The 11,552-nt window shown below is 36.3% G+C and overlaps 1 protein-coding gene across 2 annotated transcripts in view; it reads left to right on the top strand.

Moving 5' to 3' along the window:
- The window catches only part of HEATR5B (HEAT repeat containing 5B), an 87,924-nt gene extending 77,323 nt beyond the window's left edge, over positions 1 to 10,601 (top strand). For both annotated transcript variants that reach the window (XM_024753486.1, XM_024753487.1), the window contains 3 exons: positions 3,624 to 3,775; positions 4,963 to 5,176; positions 8,232 to 10,601. In XM_024753486.1, coding sequence (XP_024609254.1) covers positions 3,624 to 3,775; positions 4,963 to 5,176; positions 8,232 to 8,536 — 671 coding nt within the window. In that variant the 3' untranslated portion in view covers positions 8,537 to 10,601. The remainder of the gene's footprint in view (positions 1 to 3,623; positions 3,776 to 4,962; positions 5,177 to 8,231) is intronic.
- Positions 10,602 to 11,552: the final 951 nt, after the last annotated feature.

Here is an 11,552-nt window from a genome sequence, read left to right as displayed (position 1 = left end):
TTTTTTTTTTTTTTTTTTTTGCGGTACGTGGGCCTCTCACTGTTGTGGCCTCTCCCGTCGCGAAGCACAGGCTCCGGACGCGCAGGCTCAACGGCCATGGCTCACGGGCCCAACCGCTCCGCGGCATGTGGGATCCTCCCGCACCGGGGCACGAACCCGTGTCCCCTGCATCGGCAGGCGGACTCTCAACCACTGCGCCACCAGGGAAGCCCAGAGTATAAGCATTTTTCATGTTTGTGTCTAATTTAGGGGGAAATGCTTATTCACATTTTTGTCCATTTTTATTCTGTGTTTGACTTTTCTTTCATTTTATTTCTGTTGTAAATGTGAAAGGATTGAAAACAAAGAATAATAATTAAAGATTTGCCATATTGCCTATTAAAACATTTCCACAGTATCTAAAACTGTGGAGTGGGCCCAAGAACAAACAGATAGGGCAATGAAACAGAACAGATTGTTTTAAAACAGACATTCATCCACATGAGAATATAATACATGATAAGGGCACATTCATTATTCTTCAAATGGTTTGTGTCAATTAGACATTTCAGATATCAGTTCCAGTTAGTCTCTCCCCTTATATCATGACTCTAAGTAAATACGAGGTAAGTTAGAATGATAATGTAAAATTTTTAAAATAGGTAAATAAAGAAAATATAGGTGACTCCTTTATGTCAGAATGACAAAGGACTATGTAAGTGTAAGCGAATGGTAAATATCACAGAGGAAAATATCAGTGTATTGGACTATAGAATTTAACATCTACCTGTCAAAAACAGCGGCATTAAAAAATGGTTGAGGGCTTCCCTGGTGGTGCAGTGGTTGAGAGTCCGCCTGCCGATGCAGGGGACACGGGTTTGTGCCCCGGTCAGGGAGGATCCCACATGCCGCGGAGCAGCTGGGCCCATGAGCCATGGCCGCTGAGCCTGTGCGTCTGGAGCCTGTGTTCTGTAACGGGAGAGGCCACAATAGTGAGAGGCCCATGTACCGCAAAAAAAAAAAAAAAAAAGGTTGATAAATCCTAAAAATTCTTGTCAGAAGGAAAAAGATTTTTTTCCTATTTCTTTAATTTTGTATCTGTATGAGATGATGGATGTTCGCTAAACTTGTGATAATCATTTCATGATGTATGTAAGTCAGATCATTATACTGTGCACCTTAAACTTATATAGTACTGTGTGTCAATTGTATCTCAATAAAACTGGAAGAAAAAAATTTTTAAAATAAAAGATAACTGAAAAAAAGATCAAAAACTGAAAGTAATATTTATGTCAGTGTTAATATCATTAATGTACAAAGAAGTCTTTTAAGAAAGAAGGAAAGAGCATGCATTATTAGAAAGGAAATCGAGATGCCCACCAAGTATATAAAAAAGTTAGCCACATTATTATATAAGCAAAGAAATAAAAACAAAGTAATATAAATTTTTACCTGTAAAACTGATTTTAAAAAATTGTATGTACAGGTGGAATTGATACCAGGAGAACATTTTCATACTTTGCTGAAGGGAATTAATACAGTTTAAACTTTCAGGGAATCAGTTCTGCAAAATACAGAGCCTTTAAGAATTCATACTCTGACCTTATTTATCAAAAACTTGTGTTCAAGGTTATTTATCAAGTCTATTTTATAATAATGAAAATACGAAAGTGATAAATATAACTATCTGGCAGTGGGAAAAATATTAAATATATCATGGTATACTCATTTGGATTATATATCCATTATATCTATTAAAAATCATGTTTATAAATAATTATATATAAAAAAACTAACCCAGACCAGAAGAAATTAATCAAAAACCTAGAAATTAAACTATTGCTAGATGGTAGTATTACAAGTTTTATTTTCTTTCCCATACGCTTGTTATATTTTAAACAAACTATGTACTACTTGTATCACCTGAAATTTTTTAGTATTAATATTTGGAAGGGAAAACTTTAACTTGTTTTATTAATGTTACTAAAACTATTTTAGCTTTATCATGAGTTAATATTTTTCTTTTTAGCATAGATTTTTAACAAACTAAGGAAACATTAAATGCCATAATTATATACGAATGCAAATGTATATATGTGTACGTTGATAGAACAAGAAAAAGTAGTTAAGAATTCGTTTAAAAATATATTGTTTCAGTTTTCATGGGGGTGTCCATAATCAATAATCATGTTTTTTAAATTGTCAATTATAAGAGAAGGTTTTGATATTTTATCCAAGTTCATTCATGTTAGATGAATTTAAAGGTATATGATAAGATAATTAAATTGCCTAAGCTAACCTGTCCAGAGCTGAATTCTCAGTAGGCACAGTCAGTATGAAGTAGGGATCAAAGCCATGGGTGTATTTTATAGTATTTGTAAGCCAGGCAAGCAGAATTTCTTGCTTTACGAGAAGAGTTTTGTAATAGAGAATTTCCTTTATGGAAATCATATTTCTTATTATAAAATCTGAGACTTCCACTTTAAAAAATGTGCCAATGTATGTGTGTAACACACACACACACACCCCTCCATGGATGTAATGAATCACTCTTAAGATTGTTATAATATTTTTTTCATTTTTAAAACCTTCAATTTTGAAATAGATTCAGACTTTTTAAAATGTTACAAGAATAATATAGTGAACTTCAGCATACCCTTCTAGATTTCACCAATTGTTAACATTTGCTGCATGTTTTTTTTCTATAATCCACATATTATTGTTGTTGATATTATTAATTTTGCTGAACCATTTGAGAATACATTGAAGGCATCATGACTCTTTACTCCTAAATACTTCACAGATAACCTAAGAACAAGAACAGTCTCTTACATAACCACTGAAGAATTATCAAATTGAGGCAATTTAACATTGATACAGGGCCTCCCTGGTGGCACAGTGGTTGAGAATCCGCCTGCCAATGCAGGGGGCACGGGTTCAATCCCTGGTCCTGGAAGACCCCACATGCTGTGGAGCAACTAAGCCCATTCGCCACAACTACTGAGCCTGCGCTCTAGAGCCAGTGAGCCAGAACTACTGAGCCTGCGCTCTAGAGCCTGCAAGCCACAACTACTGAAGCCCACGTGCCTAGAACCCGTGCTCTGCAACAAGAGAAGCTATCACAATGAGAAGCCCACATGCAGCAACGAAGACCCAACACAGCCAAAGATAAATAAATAAATAAACTTGTATATATTAAAAAAAAAAAAGAGAGAGAGGGTTATTGTTCAAGAATGAAAGTTTTTTTTTTTGTTTTTGTGGTACGCGGGCCTCTCACTGTTGTGGCTTCTCCCATTGCGGAGCACAGGCTCCGGACGCGCAGGCTCAGTGGCCATGGCTCACGGGCCCAGCCGCTCCGCGGCCTGTGGGATCTTCCCAGACTGGGACACAAACGCGTGTCCCCTGCATTGGCAGGCGGACTCTCAACTACTGTGCCACCAGGGAAGCCCTAGATTTAAAAAAAATTTTGTTTTATATTGGAGTTTAGTTGATTTACAATGTTGTGTTAGTTTCAGGTGTACAGCAAAGTGATTTAGTGATACATATACATATGTTTATTCTTTTTCAGAATTTCAAAACATTTTAGAAACAGCATATTGCTTTCATTTTTTATGTGTCAACATTTCATTATTCATATATTTCAGAAGATTCTATGCCTATGCCTGATGAAGTAAGCATGCTAACAGCAATTGCACTCTTCCTGTGGTCTGCTGGCAGTGAAATAATAGGAGTCCAGTCACTGCAGAATGGCTGCATGAACAGATTTAAAAACGCATTAAATTCATGTGACCCATGGGTAAGTTACACTTGAAACATAGTGTTAAACCTTCCACTTTATCAAGAAAGTTTCAGATTGATTCATTAAAATTTGTGATACATCAAATGAAAACTTAAGTATTTGCTATACGACTTTTCAACAGAAAACTGGAAAAGATCACTGGTTTAAGCATTAGGAGAGACATGTATATGTTTATTTATATCTACAGAAATTGCCCAGTATCTAAAATATTTGCTCAACCGTGGCCTATATTGGTAGAGACTTTACGTGCTTCTGTTTTTCACTGTTTACTTAATGACACCATTAAAGGATAAACATACATTATAACATGTTTTAATGGGCCTATTGGAAACTCTGTTTTCTAGAAAATAAGTTGTTTTTTTTTACAGTGTTAGTGTCTAAACTACTGATTCTCAAACCTGCTGCACATCAGGAAAAAAAGCAATTTAGTTACATCTACCACTGTCTACCTAAACCAGAGTCTCCAGAAGTGTGGTCCACAGATGTGTATTTTAAAATATTCCCCAGGCATTTTTTATGTCCAGCAATGTTTGGTAGCTTTTCTTCCACCAAAGCACTGAAACAGTTTCCCCTCAGTATTTTTCACGTACATTGGTGTGACGATGGACCTTCCTTTTTTTGTTTGTTTGTTTGTTTCTTATTAACATGAAGTCTTTCTAATCTAAAGTAGAGCCACTGAGACCTTATTTTCTAGGCCTGGAACACTTAAATTGGTTTAAGCAGTCATTTCCAGGGAATCCAAATGGAGTTGAGGTGTCTAAGTAATATATTTTTATAGCTTTGTTAGGCATCAGTCAAATATTAGCCTTCCATACTAAATATATTAGGTTAAAGTGGGAGGGAGATTTGTAAATTAAAGAAAGAATTAAAAACACAAATTAGTATTCCCAGTCTCTAATTTCTTATGCACTATAGAAATACACAAATTATATTAGCAGTGGTAATTTGGGAGTTAACGTATAAGGAATGTTTATTGGATTAATTTCTTTTCCGTTTTATTTAGTTAGCATGTTGGAAGTTTTATTACTCTGTTTCTGTAAGTAGAAATGGCATTAATTCTTCCCACATTTCTATTTTCATCCTGCAGTATTGCTTGTTTTCAGTATATATTAAGATGCAGTGTGATTGTAGAGCAGATAGGAACTGTCACACATGTAAATTAATAAAATGATTTTCTTGTGTAGGTTCAAGCCAAATGTTACCAGCTTCTCCTCTCAGTCTTTCAGCATTCCAATCGTGCCCTTTCAACCCCCTACATCCATTCATTAGCTCCAATAGTGGTTGAAAAGCTAAAAGCTGTTGAAAGAAACAGACCAGCCAGTAATACAGAACTTTTAGCTGTTCAAGAAGGAATCAAAGTTCTTGAAACATTGGTTGCTCTTGGGGAAGAACATAACAGTAAGTATTTTTCTCTAAAAAGCCACTAGTCTAAAATGAATATTTGTATTATATCTAAATCTTCTTTGCTATTTGACACAGGCCATTGCAACAGTAAGTTTACTAAGGGTGGTTACTATCTGAAAGATTAATGTTTTTGCTCGTGATGCTAACAAAATTGAGTTGATTTATGTTTATTTTTTAAGAGCAAGAGGATAAATTACTGATGGCATTTGAACCCACAGATTGTTTTATTTTCTAGGAATGTACTCTTTAAGAACCAGGGAAAATATGGCTGCCTAATAGATTTTTTAAAATAATACATTTTGGTGTTCATAATAGAGGTATAAAAGCTTTTTAACAAATAGGACAAATAGGACCAGATTAGCATTAATGATGCCAAACATCATTATTAAAATACCTCAAAATTTTTAAATTACTGTTACTTAGTTTAATGAAGAACTACCACATACATCCATTTAACCAGAGACGTATGCAACTTAACACTTACTCCTCTTTATTCCCTGCTAAATCTTAATTTCATCACAATCCAAAATTTATCTTTAAAATTTGACTTAATTATTACAGAAAGACTGTACTTTTTATTTTATTTATTTTTTTTGGCGGTACATGGGCCTCTCACTGCTGTGGTCTCTCCCATTGCGGAGCGCAGGCTCCGGACACGCAGGCTCAGCGGCCATGGCTCACGGGCCCAGCCGCTCCGCGGCATGTGGGATCTTCCTGGACCGGGGCACGAACCCGTGTCCCCTGCATCGGCAGGGGGAGGCTCAACCACTGCGCCACCAGGGAAGCCCAAGACTGTACTTTTTAAACTAGTACCTTATGATTGAATGTTAAGCTGTTTCCAGTTTTTCAAGATCATAAATAACTGAGATAAGTATTCTTTTTTTAATATAAATTTATTTTATTTTATTTATTTTTGGCTGTGTTGGGTCTTCGTTGCTGAGCACGGGCTTTCTCTAGTTGCGGCTAGCAGGGGCTGCTCTTCATCGCGGTGTGTGGGCTTCTTGTGGTGGCTTCTGTTGTTGCAGAGCGTGAGCTCTAGGCACGCGGGCTTCAGTAGTTGTGGCACCGCAGGCTCAGTAGTTGTGGCTCACGGGCTTAGTTGCTCAGCGGCATGTGGGATCTTCCCGGACCAGGGATCGAACCCATGTCCCCTGCATTAGAAGGCAGGTTCTTAACCACTGTGCCACCAGGGAAGTCTGACATGAGTATTCTTGTACAGGTATCTTTGCACACATTTTAAAATTATTTCTATCAGGTAAAATTTTTTAAGTGAAATTACTGGGCCAAAAGGAATGCACATTCTAAAGCTTTTAATATATATTGCTGGATTACTCTCCAGATAAAAATTACATCAGTTTTTTCTATCATAAAATTTTTTCTCTTCTCGAAAGAATTTCACACAAAATTGGAAAGGTAGTAGAGATCTTTTAAAAGCTATTGCTGATAGCTTACCTATAAAATAATAATCCAGAACTATTACAGTGGAAGAGAAGAATACAGAAGCGATTATGAAAAAAAAAAAAGTTGCTCTGACTTGACAAGTAACTGGTTAGGGGGACAAGAGAAAGAGAAGAGCCAAATATTACTGTGTTACCTGGAAGAAGCATGGAAGCAACGTTAAAACTGGAAAGGTCAGGAAGAAGAGCTGTTAGGGAGGAGTTGATAAGTTTAGTTGAAACTAGATATTAATAGATTATTTGGGTAGAAATGTTATGACTGACATCATGGCCTGTGTTTGGTAACTCAACATAATTTTATCTTACTTTTTATTTTGCTCACTGTAAACTCCATAAACATGGGGACTAAATCTTATTCATTTTGTAATCTTAACACTGAGCTTATTGACTTTTGCATAGTCAGTATTTAAATATGTTTGAGTTGAGTTGACTCTTGGGATCAGTTCCTGAACAAGTGCCCTAATTTAGGTAGGGAAGAGAGTCTTACACTTTTTCAAATAATTCTCTGTTGTTTGAATTCTTTTAACAGCAGAATATATTTATGTATTATTCATGAAGTTAAATATAGTTTGATAGTTAATTAGACTTAAACAAGGTTCATTAAATGAATAACCCTTTAATTTTCCATTTAAGAGTCAATTAATTTAAGGGATGAAATAACCAAAGCAGTGTAGCTTCAATTCTCCAACCAATTTCTAGTATTTATTATTAGTGAATTACATCAACAATAAGCACCATCATGATTTCTTCATTTTTTAGGGGACTGCTTCACTCAGATAACAGATGTTTTGTACTATAGCAAGACTTCTAAGTGGTAGAATAAGCAATTGTCATTTTTTAAAAATTAAAACTAAATCTGAGTCTAAGTGCCATCCAAAACCGAAGGGAGGGCTTCCCTGGTGGCGCAGTGGTTGGGAGTCCGCCTGCCGATGCAGGGGACATGGGTTCGTGCCCCGGTCCGGGAAGATCCCACATGCCGCAGAGTGGCTGGGCCCGTGAGCCATGGCCACTGAGCCTGCGCATCCAGAGCCTGTGCTCCGCGACGGGAGAGGCCATGGCAGTGAGGGGCCCACGTACTGAAAAAAACAAACAAACAAACAAAAAAACCAAAGGGAGATGGTTGCCATCCCATTAACGTATACATTCACTCATTCCTTTGATGGTATCCTCCTAATGAATACTTCAGGTTTCTGTTCCCTATTCCCTCTATTCTCCAACCTCCCTATTCTGGAATACCCTTAAAATTTTCATAATTTTATTCTCAAAATACATTTTACCAGATAACAATTATAAAGTGTTCATTCCTTTTTAACCTTTTAGCCAGTATTTTTTTAATAAAACAATATAAATGCAAAATATATAATCTTAACAGGAAATCAAACCTGATTTCCTCCCTTAACATGGCTTGGACAGTTAGTAAGTATTCAGTATTAATTATGAATAGTTATTGAGGTCTAAAATTAGATTGTGCACGTTTACTTCGATTTTATTACAATTCAGACTACCATAGTAATTGCCTAGTTTTTAAATAAAGGTTTATTGTAATTTTCAGACTTGTGATCATCTTCAGACTTTATCTCTGTTATTTGCAGGAGTCCAGTTACTTGCTCTTTTAGTTCCCACTTTGATCTCTTACCTGCTGGATGAAAATTCTTTTGCCTCAGCAAGCACAGCTTCCAAAGATCTTCATGAGTTTGCACTCCAGAATTTAATGCATATTGGACCTCTGTATCCACATGCTTTCAAGACAGTTATGGGAGCGGCTCCTGAGCTGAAAGTACGTTTGGAAACTGCTGTTCGAGCAAGCCAAGCCAGCAAAGCTAAAGCAGCCGCCAGGCAGCCGGCCCCAGCCGTGCATTCTGCACCAACAATTAAGCTAAAAACAAGTTTCTTTTAATGTGCTATTCCACTCGTTTTTGTTTATTTTGTCAATTAGCACCTAATTATTGATAGCCACTGTATCATTCCAGTCTATAGTTTCTACTTTATTTGTATATAGGAATTGTATGCTTCCAAGTAGGGTAAGTGAAATAATGCTCACACTGGTTTCTGATTTTGAAGGAATGATTTTTTTTTTTATTATGTGGTGAATGTGCTTTCATTTTTTTCCTAATAATGTTTCTCTTTTATTAATTTATTTTTTAAACACTGAGCCATAGTCTTTTAAATTAAATGCAAAAAAATTGTATCATGTAGTTGAGCAGCCTATTGATATTGTCAGGGGAAAAATAGGTCATATTCTGCATCTGTTATAAAAAAAATTAATTGAAAAGCAAGCTGAATTTAAATTTTGAAGTAACCAAAATAATGTGAAGTGTTGGTTTTGCCGTGTATCTATTAAGAATAAAGTTAACATTTTCTTAGCATTTCTCAGAAACTCCTTACCTTTCAGACAGATCTTTTTACTTTCATATTAGATTACTAAATTATACTTGTGTATATTTTAGTTAACTAAATTAAAACTCATTTAAACATTCATTAAAATGTTTCAAATGTGGAATAATGTTCTGGGTTTTTTTAATGGCTAAAATTTGGCCTCACTTATGCTTTGTAATTACAGAGCCTTGAGTCTGGCTCTGATGGTTAGTTTCATTCATCAAACATTTATTGAGTTCCTACCGTGTATAAGGCATCAAGCTAAGTGCTGCAGGGCATACAAAAATGAATATTATAGTAATGCCAGTCTCTCATGCAATGGGAATTTTACCACGTCAAATAAATAATTGATGACATGAATGTTTGCCACAGTGTTTAGCACACTTTAAACACCAAGTTTTACCACACAGTGTAATATAGACTGAACCTTTCTGAACATTCCAAAGGAATACCTATTCATCATCTGCTACCTCCTACTTATTCTCTCTCATACCCTCACTGATTGGCATCTAATACAGCCTTGCCTTCCTCATTTAGTCTTTAGATCTCAGATAGGTGCGTTCTCACCTATTTTCTTACTTCTATTTCTGCAGGGTTTTTTTGTATTTTACACCTGCTTTTCCAAAGTTATTCTCCTTGTTTTTAGACTTTCTTTGGTAACACTTATCAAGATACAATTCACATACCATACAATTTGCCCATTTTAAATGTATAATTCAGTCGTTTTTAGTATGTTCACAATGTACTATAACCATCACCACAGTCAGTTGTGACCATTTTCGTTACCCCAAAAAGAAATCTGGTACTCTTTAGCTGTCGCCCCACAAGCTCTCTGCTTCCCCCCAGCCTTACACTATTGCTGATCTGCTTTCTGTCTCTATCAATTCTCTTATTATGAACATTTCATATAAATGAAATCATACACTATGTGGTCCTTTGTGACTGGCTTCTTAACATTTTTAAGGTTTATCCATGTGGTAGCATACATCAGTACTGCATCCCTTTTAATGGCTGAATACTATTCCGTTCTATTTATATTATATTTTGTTTATCCATTAGTTGATGGGCATCTGGGTTGTTTTCGCTTTTTGCCTATTACAAATAATGCTGCTGTAAACAGTTGTGTACAAGTGTTTGCGTTACCCTGTATTTTCATTTAGCTTGAGTGTATACCTAGGAGTGGAATTGCTGGCTCAATGGGAACTCTGTGTTCAACTTTTTAAGGAACTGCCAGACTGTTTTCCAATCTCCTTGTTTCTTGCACACATAACCGCTTTTACTCATCTATTTATAAAGTATGTTTGTTTCTGCCTTGGCTATTTTCTGCTGTTCTTCGAACCCAGGCTTTTCCCATCATTTCCTACTTCAGGATAGTCTACATCATGCAGAAGCAATGATTCTCTCTCTCTCTCTCTCTCTCTCTCTTTTTTGCCTTCTCTCCCTCTCTCTCTCTCTTTCTCCCTTTCCTGTCACCAGTACATTTTTATACTTTCTCTAGACTCTTCTGAGCCATTGACAACTTCTAGTTTTCTGTAATCATATCTATAAAAGGAATATCTGTTTGAAGAATTATATTTATTTGTTTCACTGCTCAACTTATTTCTTTTTTTTTAAAGATGTTTGGGGTAGGAGTTTATTAATTAATTTTTATTTATTTTTGCTGTGTTGCGTCTTTTGTTTCTGTGCGAGGGCTTTCTCTAGTTGTGGCAAGTGGGGGCCACTCTTCATCGCGGTGCGCGGGCCTCTCACTATCGCGGCCTCTCTTGTTGCGGAGCACAGGCTCCGGACGCACAGGCTCAGCGGCCATGGCTCACGGACCCAGCCGCTCTGCGGCATGTGGGATCTTCCCGGACCGGGGCACGAACCCGTGTCCCCTGCATCGGCAGGTGGACTCTCAACCACTGCGCCACCAGGGGAGCCCTAAAATCATCTTTATATATTCAAATCTGATACCTTGCTGAAAACTCTTCAGTTGCTTGCCTTACCATAAAGACCAATTCTGTAAAGTACCCTCAAGCCCCTGCATAATCTGGCCTCTGCCTACTTCATCTCATTTTATTTCATCTGATCCTATAACCATATGCAGTATACCTACATGTCAAATGAAGATAACCTTGGTACTTCCACATAGGGACATTGTAAGGGTCAAGTTAATGCATATAAAATGCATTATTTTTATTGAGTAAATGCTTAATAAGTACCAGCTGTAAAAAATAGCAATTATTACTTCCTTTGTGTCAGCTGTATTGGACTTCTTTCAGCATGTCAAATGCACTATAATATTTTTTCATTAGGTGTTTGAATTTTGCTAAAAAGCTCCATTTCACCTTCTTCTAGCTAGTTTATACTCTGTTTTAATCTGGTTACATTCTCATAAAAAATGTTGCAGCATTAATTTGATTATTGCCATATACTAAACACTGTATTATTTAAATTATCTTTTCTCCTGTAATGGAAATGTATGTATTGGCTCTTTAAACTTGAATACAATCAGCTCATGGGTTGTAATGTTATACATTTTGAGTTCGTGTGAAAGT

The sequence above is a fragment of the Neophocaena asiaeorientalis genome, unplaced genomic scaffold, assembly GCF_003031525.2.
Source record: "Neophocaena asiaeorientalis asiaeorientalis breed wild unplaced genomic scaffold, Neophocaena_asiaeorientalis_V1.1 scaffold171, whole genome shotgun sequence".
NCBI lineage: Eukaryota > Metazoa > Chordata > Mammalia > Artiodactyla > Phocoenidae > Neophocaena > Neophocaena asiaeorientalis.
The sequence above is the reverse complement of the archived record's forward strand: the minus strand, read 5'-3'. Positions and strand labels throughout refer to the sequence as shown.